A 22,203-nucleotide genomic window follows, 5' to 3' on the forward strand; every position below is an offset into this window, starting at 1 on the left:
ATTGTGTTGTAATGTATATTTTGTGTAAGCACAGAGACACTTTACTTTACTTTGTTTGTGCAAACTACTTGGCCAATAAAACTGATTCTGATCTGCTAGCAGACTGTCACGCTCATAGCTAGCGCTAGCTACGAACTAACTTAAACATGGTTATAATGGCTAATTTATTATTTCTTGGGCTACTTTTATGAATGCAAGACTTGCAATCAACGATACGGTACTAATCTGAGTTCAGGCTGCTCGTCATAATCGGTCTCCACGTGTTCAGGGGGACCGGTGACGGTCTCCCCATCGCGCCCAGCCTGACGCTGGTGTGCTCGACACGGGTTCACGCCGTCACACACGGCGCAGCCTCCGCTGTCAAACTTAAATATGATAGGCTATCGTAACCTGCTGACAGGGCGGAGTCACCACAGAAGTTCACAACAATAGTTTTTTTCAATTTCAATCGGCTCAGGCACCGGAAAGAAGCACCGAAATGTGTGTTGCGTTTCGCTCCGGGTAATACCGGTTGTATTGGAACCGGTTTCCGGTACCCAACCCTACACACGATCAGCTCTGAGTAATAAATCAAGCGTATTAGTCCAAACTAAAGGTGCTTATTAGTACATATCTCACCCGGCATAAGGTGCTTTGTTCTTGCTCCACTTGAAATGCCGTCAAGCCGGCCGGAGGAATGAAGCCATTCATAAGCAGCTGGCTTTATGAGGGCGTGTGTCACATTTAAAAACACAAATACCCTTAAATTTAAGAACCGAGAAGGCCCTCGTAAAAAAGAATTAAATAATGGAGTCAGTGTCGGAAAAACACAAGGGCAAGAATGTCCCTAAGAAATATAATGTTGCCCCTGATATTACAAGGAAAGGGGCAACAAACTCCCTCAAAATTTAGATAATAATTCTGATAATTTAATAGCGTTTTGTAGTTGTTCTGTGTTGTGTGCGTCCCATCTGTATTGCCTGTACTTTACAGACAAAAAATCAATATCATTTAGAATTATTAAAAACAATTATTTTTTAATTAGTAATTATTGGCGTTTACAAAAGGTAATAACAATAAATAACCACAAAGAAATGAGGATAACATTTAATATGATTGTGTGATTTATGTTTTCTGTTTGTTTTGAATCTTCAACCTAATAGTCTTATTATTGTCATTTGTACGAAGCCTAAGCCTAAATAAGTATATTTTGTATTTTTGAACACTGGTATAAAAAAAAGTTTTAAAAATATATATATGCAAATGTCCTCCCCTGCATGGAGCACATTGATAGCACACAGAGACAGAGAGGAAGTAGTTTGCCATGGAATAGAACGGTGTGTCGATGATTGAGAGGTAACTTCTCACCATGATGGTGATCTCCCTCTTGTAGACGTTGAGGTCCGGCACGTTGTTGACGTACATCCTCTTCAGGGCGCAGTGCACGCCACTGTGCGTCCGGGCCAGGAACACCACCGAGAATCCTCCTGGAGAAACACAACGGGGCGAGGGTTAGCGGGACATCGGCCTCTACGGGGTGACGGTGTTCAGGAGAGTTGGGTGGGGAAACTGCTCATTGACCGTGAAGACAAGTGCAAGACAGTTCAGGGTGTCTACAGGAATAAACAAGTGAAATGTAAGACTTTAAGACTTTTTAAGACCACGTTTAAATAAAAATTTAAGACCTAACTTGTGATAGAAATACAAATCAAAAGTGGAAATATACATTAATCTAAACACACTGATGTCTGTTCAAAATGAACAGTATGGTGTAATGCGAAAGGATAACACAAAAATGTCATAGCTGTTGTGAATTATATTTATTAATACAACATTTTCAGAACATTTAGGTCCCATGAACAAATGCTTATAACATCAAGTAAATATATTTAAAAAAATACGAGCAACATAGTTCCTTTTGAACAAAAAAATCTATAAAATAACATAGATAACAATTCCAGCTGCTTTTAAAATGCAAATACATTTACATAATATAATGTATGTGTGTGTGAGTGAGTGAGTGAGAGTTCTCATGTCTCTATGTGATGGATGTTTGTGCACAGGTTCATACGTCTACTCCTGAGCTTTTGTGAATATACTAGGAAAACAATCCTTTTCAAACTATATTAATTTAAAAAACTTCCAGTTGACATTTGGTCCATTCTCCTGGAAAAAAGAAAAAAGGCAGACATTAGCCATACAACAGTCAACACATCTCTTTATGACACCACCACTTCAGATTAATGTCAGACTGGATAAATATGAATGAAAACTATTTTTACAAATTAAGCAACGCGAGCCATCCCTTGAGCCTAGTGAACACTATGTAGCCATATTGACAGGTAAACACCACTCTACTACCATTCTAAAACTATTTTTAATTAGTCTAATTCAGGGGTCCCCAAACTTTTTCCTAAGAGGGCCACATAACGTTTGCCTTGTCTGCTGGAGGGCCAGCCGGGGGGGGGGGGGGTGCTAGTGAGAATGTGCTCACCTGTGTGCGCGCATCACGGCTGAGCGATGCGCGCGCCACTCGCTATGAGCGCTGCGCGGGCAGACAGCATTTGACGGAGCGGAGCAGCGCGTGCGCTCTGATCACTCTCTTAATGAATATCGATACTAAAAATATGCTAAATCACATCGTTTTAAACGTACGGGTACTTTGTTAGTATCGCTACACCGTGCAGCGTGACAGCAGCAGATGTAGCAGACTAACATTCAAGCTAACCTAACTTCCCAAACGCTGTCGACATCTGAACGCTGATTGGCCGAGACAAGACACGTCCCATCAAAGATGTTCTATTGCGAAGAGCACCACTCCACACTTTCTCCGCGTCTCACTGCAATCTCAACGGCAGCGGGCCAGGTGAATATAAGAATAAATCGGAACGCGTCTCTGGTATTGTTCAGGGGGCCGGTCCAAATGGGGAGGCGGGCCGAATCCGGCCCGCGGGCCGTAGTTTGGGGACCACTGGTCTAATTAATGTGTAGTGCGCCTATGCATAGCTGTTATTAACTTGACACATGAGTAAAGCTTAACTATATGATACACATACTCATATACAAGAGGTTAGTTAATACATATATATTTATGTTAGACTTACTTTGAGGTGCTGAAGTAGGTCCTGGGCGTGTCATGGCCCATGAGCTCCACAGGATCCTGACGGGACCTGGTCATTTCACCAATAACGCACATGAAGTCCAGCTGTCTGCTCGCGGTGGTCTGGTCCAGAGTCTCGTCAAACAGAATGAAGAACGCACTGCAGCGTTGGTCTTCGGTGATGAGCTCTTTGTTACACGGCGCTGGATTTCCTCCGGTGACCTCCAGCGTTGTAGCGTTGACGTCGTTGCGGGCGGCGGAGCAGCAGCTAGCCCCGCGGGCTGCTGGCGGCCTTCGCTAGTCTCTGTGCTTCTTGCTCTGCACGTGAGATTCCACCGCTGGAAAGTCTCCCGACACATAACGCAGCTTCAGAAGCATTTCACCCACCGTGACCAGAAACACTCGTTCTTTTCTAGCCATTTGTTGTTGAACTTGCATCCCCCCCATGTTTTCTAAACTAGCCGATGCATCACGTTGTAGGGGATTGATGGGACCGAATACGCGGGGCCCCTTTAACAGAAGGGGCGTGGCCCCGGTGACACCACAGAGCGACCGGAGCAAAATATTAGACCTGGCGGAACAGATTGCCTCATATTCGTAGTGACATGACACCCAAAAAATTTAAGGCCAAGCCAATCTGAATTTAAGACAATGTAAGACTTTTTAAGGCCTTATTTTTTGGAAAAGCAATTTAAGACTTTTTAAGGACCCGCGGACACCCTGCAGTTATACTTCACACAAAAATTAAACAAATGGCAAGATCGAGAAAAAAAAGATACAGAATAGTTTGAAGATGTTTTCGTAACAATATAATAAAAAGAGGGAATTATGACCCGTTCTTTTAACAAAGCTTTCAAATTGTGCATCAGGAGTCGTGGAAAGCCAAATGGACTTCTACAGTTCTGGTATCATTGCACCTCTACCCAACCCCAGTACCTACGGTACGGAGTAGCGCTGGTATAAAAGACCGAACCAGAAATGGTGTAATCCAGGATTCATAAAGAGGATTTTAACAGCTTCTAAACGGTCTCATTTCACGAGGCTAAGCTCGTCCGGCTTGTGTTGGCCCGACTCCAACGGGGTGTAATCCTGGAGCCAACCAAGCTTATTGCTTTATGAAACACAGCAAGGTAATCCAAGAGTGAGATGAGCTCAAATTGGTGTCTTCTGGTGGGGGAGTGGACCGCGGTGACAGGGACGAGTCGTTTAGCTGTCGGTCGTGTGCCTCTCGACGTGAATTGGCGCTTAACACCAAGATGGGACCGTCTGGTTGGGGGGGGGGGGGGGGGTGGGCATCAAAGTCCCCCAGACAGAAGAGGAGAAAAGAAAGGATCCACAATGGCGTGCGTGTTGCCTCACCAGTTACCTGGGATTGGGACTGAGCTGAAGTGGATCTGAAGTGGCAGTGGGCACAGAGGCCCTCATTGGAGTCCATCCACAAACCGCTTCTCCAGATCTGAGGTTGCGTTGTTGCGAGGACAGCGCCACATAAAGCCTCAGGTATCAATAATCCGTGTGGTTGAACCCGGGTGTCCCCATGAGGACAGTAAACAAAGTGAAGGGATGGTTTATGTTTTGTGTGAATGCAGTGAGAGTTCCTGGAGCAGGATTATCAAATCACAAGAGGTGACTGGTGACACTCTGCAGGGACCAGCGGGTTTCCTGCAGAGGGTTCTGGAGCGTCCACAAAGAAACGACCAAGACGCCCACGTTGGACCGGTTCAGTCTATTCTGCTTTAGCCTAAAAACAGACGAGACCCCGATGCCACTGATCAGGATATCTGCATTCGGACAAATGACTAAGAATAGACAACAGAAAATATAAACTGCTGATGAGACGAGGTTTAAAACATGCTGATGCTGCTGAAATGGGTAACACACACAGAACGGCATCAAATTCCATCAAAAACACTAAATAGAGGAAGAGCAAATAGTCAGGGCCGATTTCCATCCAGAGACATGGGCGAGTGAACTTAAGCCGTAGAAAGGACCCGGTGACATGCTTGTGAATGAAACGCTTTACACTTGACCAGTAAACGGCAGGATGAGGTCATTCCTGAAGACTTCCTTCAAGCAGTTTGCTTTACGAGCCGGCCATACAGGGGAAACAGCTACCTGTGAGTCATCGCGTGCAAATCTAAAGCTTCGTTTTCTGCTTCGACATGTAGAATGCAAACAGTGAAGATCAAACATGAGGGAAGAGGATGTGGGCGTGGCCTGAGCTGGATGACACATTTTACAAGGCAGGATGCATTTGCTCAGGCGAGGGGCCAAAACCCGGCTGAGGAGGTTCTGATCAAGATGCCTTGGTTCAGAGGCATGTAGGGGCCAACCGGGAAGAGGCCCCGGGGTCCGATGCGGGACACGTTGGAGGGTTTGTAGATCTGGTCTTGAGTGAGGCCACACCAGACAGAAGACCGGCTTCAAACCATTATTGGTGTTTTAAGATGTACGAAAAATACTGCAAAATTGGTACACTGTAGGGCTGCAACTAACGATTATTTTGATAATCGATTAATCTGTTGATTATTTTTTCGATTAATCGGATTTAAAAAACTAATTTTCAACCCTTTATTCAAAACAGGGTTCGTACGGTCATGGAAAACCTGGAAAAGTCATGGGATTTTTAAATGGCTATTTCCAGGCGTAGAGAAGTAATTGAAAAAAATAAAATCCCAAAATGTTTGGAAAAGTAATGCAAATGTGTTATATCAGTCGCGCGCAATTCCAGGATGCTTTATTTTCATTGGTTGCTTGATTAAATCTTACCCAGATACAACATATGTTTTTTTCTGATGGCTATGGTGTACCCCATTTCTTTTTGTTGATTGGCTGATAAGTGGCTCCTCACAGCAGAACTCCAGAGGAGCGCTTGATTCCTCCACTCTGAGGGCAGCGCGGCCAGCTCATGTTGGCGTGCTGCGGCACATTAAAACATTAAATAGTCGAGAGTTTTTTTCAGCGTGAGAAATACGATGTGGCGGGAGTGCGTGACTTAAGACCGAAATACGCGAGTCTCACGCTCAATGTGTGACACTTGAGAGCCCTGATAACGTCACCCGTAGGCGCACTTAGCTCCGTGAATGTCCCTCCAACGACGTGAATGACTTCCGCTTCCAGCGCCACGTGAGCAGCAGCAGCCAATTAGATTCATCAACAGAGGAGCAGCTCAGCGCCGATTGGCTCTCACAACGCAGCGTTCTGTCCTCTCCCTCCGCTCTTGTTTCTCCTGCGCCGCTCTGCGCTCAACTCAACTTTTATTATACTCTGCGACTTATTGAGCGCCGTAATAATCGCGCGACACAACGAATCAATAATGAAATTCGTTAGCAACTATTTTAATAATCGATTTTTAGCGATTTTACCAATTCGTTGTTGCAGCCCTAGTACACTGCAAATAATAACAGTAAAATCTGTGATGCTGAAGTGATAAGATGCCTTGTCACAGGCTTCAGAGACAACGGGGAAGCAAATTAAGTTGATGTAATGTGGGGTGAAGAGTTTAACTCCACCATTAACATCACAAACAAACGTGTAAATGAAGTCAACTGACAGAACCAGAGGAACCTGAAGGGGGAGAATGGGATCTTTGTCAAGTCTTGGGATGCAAAGCGTCTCAGCACCGTTTACTCTTTCATGACACTTTAGTTTTTTAGGTCAACGTACCTTATTTTCTAAACTTGAGCCCTGCTTTAGGCCTTTTTATTATTGAATTATTAGAAAGATCCAATCATGCTAAAATACCATTAAATCTCAATGCTAAGAGTCAGGAGGCTGAAGTTCTTTGACTACGTTCATTTACATATTTCATGAATCACCTGCTTTAATCTCTGAAGCGAACTTTAACTTTGTAAAGGCGCCAACGATTTTAAGAGTAACACGTAGGTTAAAAGAGGTTTGTCTCCACGTTTGGGTTTCCTCTGAGGTGTAACCGAGCCCTCTAAGTGCAGGGCTCCAGACTGCGACCAAATGGTCGCATTTTGCGCCTAAAATTAGACACAGTGCGAGTACATTTTTCATCAACTCGCGCATGCGCGACCAGTAAATTAGCTGATTTTTAATTTTTTTGTTATTAAATATTTTTGTTGCTGACAAACTTGTTCTACACTTCAACCCACTATAGTTAGCGGTAATGCCTGAATGACTGGTTTGCTAACCGACATTAACTCCAGAAGAAGAAAGGAGATGAAAACAGAAGAAGAAGAAGGCTGGCCTGTGTGTGAGAGCGGGGGGGGGGACCACGGTTATAGGCTAATATGTGAAAAGAGGCGGGTCTTGGGGGTTATCGCGCAAATCCAAAGATTTGACAGAGCGGTGTCTCCTGTAAACAATGGACAATGGCGAAGCGGACTATCAGTTTGTACTTTCTTCCTAAACCTAATGATATAGAGAAGACAAATCCCGAGAATGAGTCCGACTCAGATTGTGAGGAAACGGTCGTGGCGAAAAAAGGCAGGAAATTCAGCTTTCGCGATGAGTGGCTGCGCGAGTTCACCTGGCTGAGGTATTTCAGGGAGACCAATTCAATGAACTAAATTCTGCTGTCGATTGCCACAACATGCGGGGAACACGAAATGTGCTGATAAGACTGGCACTACACAATTAAAACACGACACGCTGATCAAACACAACGCCAGTCTGAAACATAAAATGTGCCGCGACCTGTGCAATGAAAGTGCAGCTCCACTCCCAGTCCATTTAGAAGACAAGAGGCTGCTAACCAGTGCGCCGAGGAGGCCGAATTCAGGGCTCTCAAGTGTCACGCATTGAGCGTGAGACTCACGCATTTCGGTCTTAAGTCCCGCCACACATCGTATTTCTCACGCTGAAAAAAACTCGGCTATTTAATGCTTTAATGTGCCGCAGCGCGCCAACATGAGCCGCGCTGCCCTCACCGTGGAGGAATCAAGCGCTCCCCTGGAGTTCTGCTGTGAGGAGCCACTTATCAGCCAATCAAAAAAAAGAAATGGGCTACACAATAGCCAATCAGAAAACAACCCGTATCTGGGTAAGATTCAATCCTGCAACCAATGAAAATAAAGCATCCTGGAATTGCACGCGACTGACTAATATCCGAAAATCGCGTTCTGCAGGGGGGGGGGGGGGGGGGGTGTCACTCTTGCCACTCTTGCCTGTCTTCAAAATTTGAGAGCCCTGCGATTTGCTATTGAAGTTTAACACGCCGTATTTAATTGCCAAAGAAGAACACTTTGCAAGTCGATTTATAGTGTGCGCCCCTAAATTTTCTGCTTGCGTCCCTAAAATGTTAAGTTAGGGGCCACTGTGCTCCTAGTAAAAAAAGTTAGTCTGGAGCCCTGAAGTGTGCTAAAGCGTCGCTGACGGGCCCATTAGTCACATCTCACTGGTATTGTAGCTGCTCGTCTGTTAACTGGAGGCACTTCACCGGGTCAGTTGTTGGTGACAGTTGGACGGGGAACACCCAGAATCCATCAGGCCAACAATAAAAGGAGGGGGGAGGGGGGGTACTGAAGGCTGTACTGACTGAATAACTTTCCCCAGGCCCTGAATCCAGCGCCAGGGACCGTGACATCACTGCACAGCCTGACGAACGAGGACAGTCACATGACTCAACAGATACTCAGCGTGAGATGGACGAGAGGAGAAAATAAACTTCAAAAATGGCCGAGGAGTGAGCAGAGAGGCTGTACGTTCATAGGGGCAGATGTTCTTCCTCTGAAGGATGATGTCATCCGTAGGGATGAGAATTGATAAGATTTTAACGATTCCGATACCTTATCGATTCCTGCTTATCGATTCGATTCCTTATCGATTCTCTTATCGATTATTTTGGGCAAGGGGTGAAAAAAAGAGCACAAACGGGTTTATTCACACTAATTTTCTTTTATATAATGCTGCACACACACAGTATGTATACATACACATTTACTTATTTTAAATCACCAAAAACATTTATACGATATTACTCTTGAACTTAAAATAAAACTTACATAACTTAAATAAAATGTATTCTGTTTAATTTAAACATGTTCCTAGAAATTACAGTGCTCCTTCCTTTTTTTTAAAGGGTATATGAACTGAGCTGCCAAAAATGAAACTAGCAGTGGCAAATACCAAGTGTGCACCATCAATTGTATGGATCATCAACAATTCTTGTGCAGAAAAATAAGCATGTCTGCTTTCTCCGGGAGGATACGCGATCTCTCAGGACTTATTGTGTCTCCAGCCGTGGAGAACACTCTCTCAGATGGGGTGGAGGATGAACACAAAGATATGAGGAGGTGTCCAAGACGTGCTGTAGCCTGTGACCCAGACAGACTACCAGCCTCTGAACCGGTCTGACTCTGAACCTCATCAGCTAAATTGGATGGCAATGGAGATTATTTATATAGTGAAAGCTGGTTTACACAATGAAACAAATGGCACTAACAAAATCGCTGAATTTGCTGAGCTGACATAAAGCCACATTAAGAGGGGAGGCAAACACGACCTCTGCCTCAATGTAGGGTGACAATGGAAGATTCTGTAGCTAAGCTAGCGTAGCTATATGCTAAATTTAATAATGGATTAAAAATCGATATGCTCAGTTTAATAATGGGTTAACACGATAACGCGAACGTTTGCTGATAACACACGCCCTCCAATAATTAATACCGTTACGATCAAACATTTCTCAAAACAAAACTGGACTTTAAATCCAAACGTGAAGTGATCGATAATGGGACCAATGTGCCGGAGCTCAAATGTGTGCTTCAAACGAAGGGACAGAAGATAACTTGATCAACTCCACACAATAAAGGCAAATGGCTTCACACAGTGAGTGGTTGTGATCACTTTTGAGGAGTTTACCTTGGACAGAAAGAGATGAAGCGCCGACGTTAGCTGAGCTGCTGCATCGAACACATGACATTCCTGTCATTTAATTCCACGGTGTTCAAATGCTTCTTCATATTAGTTGTATTTCCTCCCTTCGACGAAATAGATTTTTGACACACGTTACAAGTGGCGTAGTTGTCATTTTGTCTTGTGAAATAGAGCCAAACTTTAGAGCGCTTCTGCCTAGTTGCCATGTTTGCTGCAGTCTGAAGAAACTAAAAAAGTTTGCGCATGCGCAACGCCACAGAGGACCGTTAGCAGAACCGTTAAAGAATTTGGCTAACGATCCCAAACAATCGGTTCACTGGGAACCGGTTCTAAAACAGAACCGGTTCTCGATGCCCATCCCTAGTCATCCGTGATAACAGACCTTTCTCCTCCCCGTTGAGTTACTCATTCCAACACTACAGCTGTAGACTCCAGTTACAAAGCTACACACCGGGAATGTAGTTCAGCTCAAAACGGACCTCCTTTAGCTGAAGAGCTGCGTTTAAGGGAGGACGACATTTATTTTAGAGCAGGCTTAGGGATTTCCTCTTGAAGGCCCCCCATCCCCTAACATGACCCCCCCTACAAGCTTTCAGAGTCGTAAAGCTTGATAAGAGTTACTAGCCTGAAATGACTTAAAAGAAGCCTGTGGGTTGCGCAACATCTCTACAAAGGGGTTATCTGAATACTGGAATAGGGAGATAATGATGACATAGCCAGTCTAGAAATGATTAGAAACCAGGTGAAAAGTAAGGTTTACTGTAATTCACTGTGGTCGGACGCTTCTTACATCTGAAAATCTCCTGTTGGCCCAACTTCCCCTGAGTGTTTTCATTACGACAAAAGGCACCCAAACGTGTCCACTTGAATGAATAAGGTGGAATACTTTTTCCGGCTATTTATAATAACGGTAATATAACGATGCAAGTTTGATGAAAACAAAAGTTAAGATGTCGTGATTGAGGTGCTCCTCGCTTTTTCTTTCATCTTAATTCTTTGCAACATTCAATAGAAATGTTGGCATCAAAACAAGTGTTATAAAAAAATCCCAAGGTGGATCATAAATCCTTCTACATGAATCCTTCATGACTCATGCAGACTAACATGAATGTAGGAAAAGGTCATGACAACCCTCAACTAATCCAAGACGATACCGATCCATGTCCATTCATAACCAACTCACTCAGTGAGTCCTTAAAGGTTAAACTGAAGTAACCTTCACTAGAACACTAGAGTGTGTGGGCCTGAATACCGACATGTACAAACTTTTAACGAGCGTTTGAGACCAACGTGTCGTCTTTTCACGAAGTTTCAAAGAAAAATTCTGCTTTGATTTGTAGATGGATGAACATCTTTTAAAAAATAAAGATGAATTCTGATTAAAAATGTATAGTCAAGTTTTTAGTATTGAACATAAACAAAAAATAGCCTTGTACACTTAACTTGTGTTTTTAATCGTTACCACCGTTAAGCTACAAACACTTAAGTTCCCATCTAGCCAAGTTACATTTTTTTACTTTCAGGGTGGCACTCTGGGACGCTGCAGGCATGCTGGACTCAAATTAATGAACGATGCATTCAGAGTAGAACAAACGGTTACCTATCTACCTCTCTCTCTACCTCTCTCTAACCAACTACCTCTTGAGATCTCTCTCTACCTACCTATTTCTATCTCTCTCCAGACAAAACAGTCAACCTGACCCCCAGCATCCCGTACTCAGCGTTCATCGTTCCACGTTGGCCTACCTGTTAAGCTCTCGGGAGCCTTGGCTGAAATTAAACTACTTTCAACCTCAGGTGATGCAAAAAGCACTAAAAAGGACGGATGCGTCTTGTGAAGAGCATGTCCATAAAAGGTGGTATGAGGAGGCGCAGCTTGGTTCTGGCGGTCGGCTCTCAAACATCTGACCTCAGAGTTTACTACTGAACCAACAGACCAATGAAATCTTTCAAAGATCCAACACATGAATGTTAGATGTTCACTTTCATTCATGTCTGAAGGTGTATATGCATTACTTGGATAAAGAGTTTAGATAAACAGGGCAACGATCAGAGTAATGTCCATGAGCATTGTTGGTGAAGTAGTGGGGAAAGACACATTGGGCAATAACATCAACAATGGAAGCCAGACCACGTCCTTTATCGTCACTAGACTAATGGCCCGGCGTCTGTAGGTCAGCGTGTTTGGTCATCACCAAAAACTCACTGCTCTGCTTGGGCCACACAAGTTTATCAAGTCAACACAGAGCAGATTCAGTTAGTTTTTTACAGCTCGTTAGGATTCTTAACAAGATTTTTTTTTTTAAGATGAATTGTTCCATCGTCCCACGTTGTATTTAAAGTCAACGTGGTAGTCATTCACACTTCAAACAGAAGGCATAATCTGAGGCCGTCCGTGCAGCAGCAGTTGCCACATTTTTGTGATCGATATTTTATAAATGTGCATCGTGTGTGAACTGAAATTGATAAACAAACAACACGAAGTCCCTCTATGCATTGCTCCGGTTTGACGTCATACACACTTAAATAATAAGTTGTTGCATTAAAGTCATTACAATCTGTACATTAGACCATTATTCAGGTTGATTTGTGTATAATGATTCCTTCTGTACACATGGCATCTATTCTTCTGTCCATCCTGGAGAGGGATCCTCCTGTTGCTCTCCTGGAGGTTTCTTCCCTTTTTCCCCCTGAAGGGTTATTTGGGAGTTTTTCCTGATCCGATGTGAGATCCTGGGACAGGGATGTCTATGTGTACAGATTGTAAATCACTCTAAGGTGAGTTCACACCAAAAGCGAAACTATTTTTCGCGTCGCCCAAAACGCGTGACTTTACTCTAGGGCTGCAACAACGAATCGATAAAATCGATAAAAATCGATTATTAAAATAGTTGGCAACGAATTACATTATCGATTCGTTGTGTCGCGCGATTATTACAGCGCTCAATAAATCACGGAGTATAAACAAAGTTGAGTTGAGCGCAGAGCGGCGCAGGAGAAACAAGAGCGGAGCGAGAGGGAGAGGAGAGACGGAACGCTGCGTTGTGAGAGCCAATCAGCGCTGAGCTGCTCCTCTGTTGATTAATCTAATTGGCTGCTGCTGCTCACGTGGCGCTGGATGCGGAAGTCATTCACGTAGCTAAGTGCGCCTCCGGGTGACGTTATGAACCCAGACACCAGGGCGCTACATGTCACGACGTGTTTGGCATTTCCACAAGAGTATAACGTAGAAAACATGGTTATTTATTCCGTGGCGGTTGCGGAAAATATTTTTCCATGGAGAAAGGCAACGGAGATAAGCCCCGATACGCTGTGAGCGCTGCGCGTGCAGACAACATTTAACGGAGCGGAGCAGCGCGTGCGCTCTGATCGCTCTTTTAATCAAGTATCGATACTAAAAATATGCTAAATCACATCGTGTTTAACGTACGGTTACTTCGTTAGTATCGCTACACCGTGCAGCGTGACAGCAGCAGATGTAGCGGACTAACATTGAAGCTAACCTAACTTCCCAAATGCTGTGGACATCTGAACGCTGATTGGCCGAGACGCGACACGTCTCATCAAAGATGTTTTATTGCGAAGAGCACCACTTCGCATTTTTTCCGCGTCTCACTGCAATCTCAACGGCAGCGGGCCAGGTGAAAAAAATAATAAATCTGAACGCGTCTCTGATATTGTTCAGGGGGCCGGACCACATGGGGACCACTGCTCAGGAGAGGAAAGCTGTCAGTCTGTTTGTGACGGGTTCATCACCATGGTGACCAGTGGATCTCCAGGACCTTTCCATGACTTTAAACCAAATTTCCATGATTAAACATTTTGTGAAAACTCTGTCTATACGTGACAAAGTGAGAAGATGTAGTATTTAAACTAACAATGAGAATTCCAAAGCATACCGTATATATACCGTGTAAATTAAAATGTGCATTAGTTTTCCAAATATTTTGGGATTTTATTTTGTTCAATTACTTTTCTAGGCCTGCTCATAGCCATTTAAAAATTCCATGACTTTTCCAGGTTTTCCATGACCGTACGGACCCTGTTTTGAATAAAGGGTTGAAAATTAAAGTTTTTTTTATCCGATTAATCGATAGAATAATCAACCGATTATCAAAATAATCGTTAGTTGCAGCCCTAGTTTACTCGCTCGACCGTTCACCGTGTTCAGGTCATAAGCGTCGAGACGCTCCGCGAGGGGCGGAGCTTGTCTCCGTGTCTCGTCTCCGTAAAGACCGTTATCATCTCCTTCATCCACCAGAATAACTAACCACTAGTTCTGCTTTATATTTGTTGTGGACGTCCCACACACTAACGCCCTCGTGTTTGGGTTCATGACATCACCCGTAGACTCACTCAGCTCGGTCACTTTCACCGATGAAGTTACTGTTACGTCTGGAAGACTTCCGCTTCCAGCGCTACGAGAGCGGAACTCAAGAGCTGATTGGCCCGAGTTGCGAGATGACCGCCTCAAAGTTGAAATATTTCAACTCGGGGCGAAAATTGCTCCGCTGAAAACGCGTCGCCCCAAACGCGCCGTCCGGGAAAATATCGCGTCTATCGCAGCCACAAGCGTCTGTACGTTGACTTTACATGGGATTCGGTCGCGCGAAAAAATAGTTTCGCTTTTGGTGTGAACGCACCTTAAGACTAATTTGGAATTTGTGAAAATGGGCTAAACAAATAAACTGAATTGAAACGATGCCCGTTACTATTTTATATGACAAACAACAAAAAGAAGGGATTATATACGTAAATGTTTTTTGTAGAAGCAGCCAACCAGGAACTTTAATAAACAAGTCATGAGAGTTTATAGACACTCTACCTAAGCAACATATGAACTTTATATACATTTAGAAGTCATTATTTAGCTCATCTTTTGGTAGTCGAACTCTCATTTCATTGTCAGGATTCGTGGATTTAGAAACAATGCTTAACATTCTGAACTACTTATTATTCCTCAGACAAACCTCTGAACAAAGGACATCTAAAAATTAGGGATGCACCGATCTGATCGGCACCGATCCATATCGGCCGATATTCCCATTATCGGTTTTGATCGGCGTTCTCAAAACGGCCGATCCATATCGGCCGATCAGATGACGTAACATCTGCGAGAACTATCAGACGTTTTAATCGCCGTGCACCGCAACGGAGACGATGCGCCCGGCGAGGGCCGCAGAGTGAGAGGTCCACGAGGGGATCCTCACCACCGAGCGGCGTCCCCGTCCCCCGAGTTGAATCTCTGGGTCGACTCAGCCGACTCTCACATGTCTGCCCCTAGAGACTGACGCTCACCGTAAACGCATTCGATCGGGAGCGCACAAGGGTTTTGATAAAGTTAGCGGAAGGATTTATGTGACAACATCCGGTTTTGCAAAGTTAGCGGAAAGAACCACGTGAAACATCCGTTTATCAAAATAAGATGTCGACAAATCATACACGAACATATACAAGTAAACAATGAACTTTTGCTTAAATTATGCTAACATTAAAACATTTTTACTGTACCAAGGAAGAGTTTATAAAAATAAGTCAGACTTTTATATGTTAAAAAAAGTCCTGTATATAGATTTCCCCAAGAGTTCCAGGAAATGAATGATGCAGATGTGTTCCATACATATCTGAAATCCTCTACAATAGCAATCAAACAATTTTAATGTATCAATTAGGATATTTTTCAAAGTAAAAGTCCTAAATGTTTAAAGAAATCTGTAATTTCTTTAATGTTTGAGGTGCTTTATATATGTATTTCCTCATAGTCCTCATAGCAATAATGCTACACAATAAATAGAACGCTTCAATCGACACCGTGATCGGTATTATCGGATCGGCAGATACTGATTTCGGTGATCGGTGATCGGCACCAAAAACCTGATCGGTGCATCTCTACGAAAAATATCTGCGCGCACGTTCATAAAAGTGATCCAAGGTCAGTACAACTCAATCATGTATTTCATTAATAAAAAAACACGAGGCATATAATATCCCAGTCACGGCTCAGCGCCGTCTTTGATTTGACTCGCGCTGCATCGTCGGTTTAAATCCTCCAAATTGAATCCTAATGACAGCATCCATGAATCCACAATTTAAAATACACAAGAAAAGGGGAGGGGCCTGTAACGTGGAGAGGCAGATCCAGACACCATCACAAGGTCGAGCGCCACGTCGTACAGGCGTTCTTCTTTGGGGGGGCGAGAATAAGACGACACGGGAGAGATGGGGGTGGGGAGGGGCAAGACAATGCACCCATTCATCACCAGTACGTTAATAACGTGGACCGCATGTGTTCTTCTCCGGAAGGTTGGACTCGCTTTGCGCTCAATACGAGGTCAACAAATCGCCATTTATTTTTTTAACTAGTCAAGCGACAACAGTCCATTGTCTGTTCTACGCCCACTTTATTCCTACATTGTTCTCTCCGTGGCCTCGTTTCTCGCTGCACCGCTCTTGAAACAGAACAATCGTGTCCAGAAGGAGATGACTCAAACTGTTCTATTGTTTCTATGTCGGAAACATCAAGATGGAGGCTCTACGTGCAATACAGTCGTTATATAGAGGTATTTATATATTCTACAACCTCTACTTGGCATTAGAGGACAGGAGAAGCATCAGGTGGCTCACAGAATCGTTGTCACATGACTGGTAGTCTCAGCCAAATCAAACATGGCTTCATAGTTGTTGTTTTTAGAGACTCTGGTTTTAAGCAAACTAGAATAAAATGTTTTTGATGAATTATAAATCACAATGTAAAGATTAGTTTCGGTTGCTTTTTCTAACGGAAGCGTCCGTCGCACGTGATGCGTTCAAGGACCGTCCATTTAAGAAAGATGACAATCTGACGATCATGGCGTGCTTTAGGTAGTGCACTTTGACTCCATGCCATGTGACGTCATGCGTTAGAACTCTCCAGAGTCCAGTGGGTGCAGGAGGAGCGAAGAGTCGAAGCTCGTCTCTTACGTCGTTTTCAGGCTGAACCAGGATTAAATAGTGACCGTAGACGTCAGATACAGATTTCAACCAAACGCCTCAGGCTTGAGCCGACTGCATTTCAACGTTGCGTAAACTCTGTCGATGCAGATATCTACGGTGTGTTTACTTAACGGCCGGCGGCGGCTTTCATCTACGATTCAGTCACAAAGCAAACACCACTGAAGAAATGCACAACAAAGAGCCACACACACACACCCAGCACACACACACTGGTGGAACTGATGAACCGTGTCTGTTGTGCAGAGGTCAAAAGAACCGTTTGGTGGATGTGTGTTTAGCATTTGTTGGCATGGAAACGCAGTCTGTTGATGTGGCTTGTTGTGGTCGGGGAGTCCCAGAGACCGGGCCGAAGGCCTCACGCTGCAGTGGTGCAGGAACAGACACAGCGAGTCACGATGGAGCACAAAGTTGGCGGATGCTCAGACCCCAATTAGCCGAGGCGGCAATTAATTATAACGGTGTTGCTATCATGCGTGTAGAACTGCTCAGGAAAGTGGAACCACTTAACCAAGAGCCTTCCTGTCGGTTAGATTATGTTAAACGTCATCAGCAAACATGAGGTTGGCTTTGTACCTACAGCGACTGGCTTATTATGCAAGTTAAGGTCACAACAAGCCGTGTTCCAGGCAGTCATCGGTTTTATCGCCGAGTGGTTTGGGAAGAGTGCATCTTGCCTTCTTGAAACAGTGGCTTCAAGCATCCGAAATGAAATCAATAGGTGTATTCCCTGTCGTTTAATACAACAGTCGTGCAGTAAATCCTCCCTTCGTGGTGGTTATGATGTTCGATTGAAACTAAAAGACACACAAAATAAATAGTTTCCCCCTATTGTACATTTTTCTTGTGGTTTTTAGACATGCATAAAAGTTTTAATATTCTCAATTGTTTTACCCATCCGCTCATCAAAGTCACACTTGGCCCAGACAGCCACTCAAATCAAGCAGGAGGCGGGCTTCACCGCTGACTTGCTGGTTTGATGGCGGTAGATGTAGTTGGGATAGCTAGTTAGCCGTTAGCTCGCAGAAGGAAGAGGCGGATTCACATCTCATGTTGTCATGGTATTGGCGAGCGTGTGATCCATTTTTTTCCATATTAAAACCTCCATGAAGCTTTACTGCAGGATCAGACTGCATTAGTTACGCTCACAGATGCATCCTGTTGCTTCATGCCTCCCGTGTTCCTCTCGCAGACAGCAGCACAGTCACAGAGGCTAAAGGGAAATGACCGTCTTCCTCCTCAATGGAGGAACCATACGACTCTACACAAATGTCATTGGCAAGAATAAATTGCTGCCATCGAGACACATGAAACTTCACTTCATGGTTTCACGTTTCTGCTGTTAATTCAGAATTAAGTTTTACAAGCAGCGCAGTTCAAGATACCTGGGACGTGCATCAACAGGGTTATTAATAGGAGCCTGAAATGACAGAGAAAGCTTACAGAGCAACACTACAAAGGTTTGAACTCAACCTTTTGAAACACTCCTGGTGGTCTCTTGGTAAAACCCCAAATGTAACTGTGACACATTTACCACTTTCCCAGCATAGCAGGTCGTTATATAGAGCAGGACCGAGCAAGTGACGCCTGGTTACCTGCCAAGCGGTTCTGGCCATAAAAAAAAAAAATTCTCAGTAAAGAATCAGCAGTACTCCCCTCCTTCTGCACGTGTGACACCGCAGAGTGAGAACATTCATACCAAACCATCCTGAAGCGGCTGATTCTACTAATTCTGCATTTTAAGACTAATTCGATTCCACTTAATTTGGTACATTTACATTCTTACACTTGTCTAAATACAGGGCTCAACGATAAGTTAAAATGCCATGTTACACTATTCTCTGCTGATAGTTGCAGATGTGCAGCACTCTTCTGACGCATGCAAGTATTTTAAATACCCCCGTGCATATTGTGCAATGTGCACGTCAAAGGCACGTTGATTTTACCCAGATGTAAGGTTTTATAATTGCTAATAAAAACAACAAAAGCTGTGTGAGAAAAGTATAAATTTGCTTCCGGTAAGATGATTTCTGACGTACTTGTCCACGTTAAAACCTAAAAATATAGTCTAAATGCTCCATTTCTGTCCAGCGACGCTGTAAACATCACAAATGGCTATTTACTCAAACAGTTTTTTTTGTTTTTTTACACCTTAACAACCGGGGAGCAACGTTCTACTTTTGATTCCACGTTCAGTCTATTTCTAGATGCAGCAGACAGCGTTAAGTTAAAATTAAACACACGGTTATGATCAACGGTGCAGCCCCGACACGCCTCTTCCCTCCTCGGTACAGAACGACGAGCAAAGATCACAATGCAAGCCGAGTGCTCCACAACCAGATCACGTGATCGTGTGACGACACACGACTGCTCACAGGAAGACGGGTTGTGGCGCGGTTTGTTTTTTGGATCACAGTTTGGCTCGACGGCATGTTTACAGCACTACGGTACACAGAAATGTCTGAAATGCTTCGTGTGCACTCTTCATTCATAGTGACTTACAAAGAATAACGATAATAGTACGCACGCAAAATAAAAACGCATTCTAATTATAGTGAGGTGGGAGTAATATTGGTTTCCCTTTCACCCACATGAACTCTTCCAGGTTTGTGGACCTAATAAACCCTCAAACAGTATTTAAGTAACTTATTGATTCATGCGAGAACCATCAGTCCCCCACACAAGAATCGTGTAACAGTTAGTCCTCATTACAAGCTAAAGGGGATTAGCAAATATTATTTTGCAGTTATAGCTCATTAGCATCCCCCGATTCTGTAATAAAAGAGCCTGAAAACACAACCAACTCCTTCCTGTTAGAAGGGGAGACCCTCATGACCAATTAGTCATAATTGGCTGAACTGGATTATTCTATAAATCAAAAAGGAGGCTTCTTATTAACACACTGATACGCACTAAACCATTTGTTAACAAAATACCCCACACACCCCACCACACACTTCCTCATTTGGTGCCTGTGAATCTCATTTCAATATATTTAAAAGTTTTCTCCAGTGAAGCCATTAAATAAATGTCTGACGACACCCTGAGGATCTAATCCAATTAAGTGCATGTTTACAGAAAACGAGTGTCCTCTCTGGTGGAGACTAGTCCAAACTTTACACATGTCCTCAAATAAAATCCGCCGGATGTAAAACCTACGCCGTGTGGCAGAAGAGTTGCACGTTTTAAATTCCAGCTCTGCACCAAACCCCACTTTAAAAAATACCAAAAGCATGGAAGAGTCCGACCTACTTCAACCCCTCCTCGCATGCACTTTCTTAGGAAATAGGCAGATGTTGAGGAGGGACGGGGAGGGGGGGGGGTTACTGTGGAGGGCAAATCAATTACCAGCCCATAAAAGGAACAAAGCCGGAGGAGTTTGCTAAGTTATTCTCTCCAAACAGAAGAAGACGGGTGTGTCCCAGTGAATACCACGGGGCTTAGAGAGAGAGAGACACACACACACACACAGTCATGCTACACGTACCCTCTGCAATGAGCTCATCCACGGTGACTTGGTAGCGGCCGACTGCGAACACTTTCCCGAAGTAGCTGCTGACTCCGGAGCTGGACGCCCCTCCGCCGAGACCACCGCTCTCGGACTTCGGCATCCTGGAAAACTTCTTCATCCTCCTTGGTCTACTATTTTTTTTTTTTGTGGAACTCTTTTGTGTTTTTGTGTGTGTCTAGATTAAACCCCCCACTCACGGTTTAGCTTAACTGTCGTGTGCGAACGCCCCGTCTACTTTATCTGGAGCCTTTTCTCCTCCTGCATGCTCCGCGTCTGGTTCTTCTGGAGGGACGGCTAGCTGTCGGGTGACACGACATGAAAGTACAGTGAAGATACGAGAAGAAAGACTCCACACACAAAAATCAGCTCGCACCACGTACAAAAAAAAATGTCCACCCAAAAAAAAATCCGTGCTATGTTCGTTAGCTAATGGGCGACATCGCTGCAGGCCCGCGGGGCAAGACGCCACGCCGATAATGAAAAGATGGCAGCGGGAGAGGCAACGCGGCTGGCCCCGGGGTTTGATAATGGCACCGTCGGTGTCGACGAAGCCCTCCAGGAAGGGGGGGGGGGTTGTATCCAATGGTTTCCAACGGTCGCTTCGTAGCTGTTAAGATTCACAGACGCCGCGCGACTTAGCTCGCGCGCTGCGGCGTAGAGTGTAGTTTGCGGCTAACGAGCTTCGCTAGCAACCGCAACGATTTCTAACGGTCGCTTCGGAGCCGTTAATATTCTCCTTCACACACACCGCGCGCGCGATTTAGCTCACGAGCTTGCGGCAGTGGCGGGTAGTTAGCTCGCGAGTTGCTGCTACCGCGGCTAGTTAGCGGCTAACAAGCTTCCCTCTCACGAGCCGAGCCCCGACTGCGCGAGGTGGGCTAACAGAGAAGCCGTGTGTGTCTCATCGGAAATCCTCCCAGCGAAGACGGTTTCATCGGATTCACCTCGGTCATCTCCTTTCACGTCGTTGTCATTTTTGTAATTTATTATTATTTTTCCCTCGGTGGATCTTCGCTGAACGTTTAACTTCCTCGTGACTCCACAACGCCCGTCTACAAAATAAGTGGGTGGTGTTTGTTATTTACCCAGAGACAACCTAACTTGACGTGGCCCCGCCCCTGTGCGTTGTTATGATTGGTTTAAGGGGAGAAAGTATGGAAGCCTGTTAGTGCCAAGAAGAGAGGGGAAACTGAATGGATTATGCGCAATACAGATTTTTTATTTTTTTATTTTACAGGTATACATCTGTAAAATAAAATCAAAAATTATATATAATATAATATTTTATAACATATCAGGTATACACCTGATATGTTATAAAATAATCAAATAAAGCTAACATTGGACTTCTGAAAATGTAAATTAAATTGTATTAATTGATTGATATATTTTTTTGTGTGTCATGCCCAACCCTCGTGTGAGACACCACAAAATACAGCTGCAGCAGACACATATTTCAATAAATGTTATTCAATTACAAAGTTACAGGTTATACTATTGTATATTATCTCCCAGGAAAATACAATGAGCTAAACGACTAAATACCTTATGTCCTCGTAGATAGGGCAGTTACAATATATATATATATATATATATATATCATATGATTTTTAAATACACACTTTTTGAAACAAAAATGTCATCACTGTCAAATATAAATCCAAGCTCATTGTACTTAATATATATGTCCACATGTCTCATGTATATAAAGCAACTTTTTACATTAATCATTCCATATTTACTCCTGCACCCATTGCAATCTGCACCATTTCACTATACA

At 43.9% G+C, this 22,203-nt stretch overlaps 1 protein-coding gene across 1 annotated transcript in view; it reads right to left on the bottom strand.

The window, feature by feature from the left end:
* Nucleotides 1-21,626, bottom strand: part of bmp2k (BMP2 inducible kinase) — a 49,406-nt gene extending 27,780 nt beyond the window's left edge. Inside the window, 2 exon segments of the mRNA XM_056419847.1 lie at nt 1,348-1,466; nt 20,400-21,626. Coding sequence (XP_056275822.1) covers nt 1,348-1,466; nt 20,400-20,541 — 261 coding nt within the window. The 5' untranslated portion in view covers nt 20,542-21,626.
* Between the last annotated feature and the right edge of the window lie 577 nt (nt 21,627-22,203).

This window comes from Pseudoliparis swirei, chromosome 7 (genome assembly GCF_029220125.1).
Source record: "Pseudoliparis swirei isolate HS2019 ecotype Mariana Trench chromosome 7, NWPU_hadal_v1, whole genome shotgun sequence".
Taxonomy (NCBI): domain Eukaryota; kingdom Metazoa; phylum Chordata; class Actinopteri; order Perciformes; family Liparidae; genus Pseudoliparis; species Pseudoliparis swirei.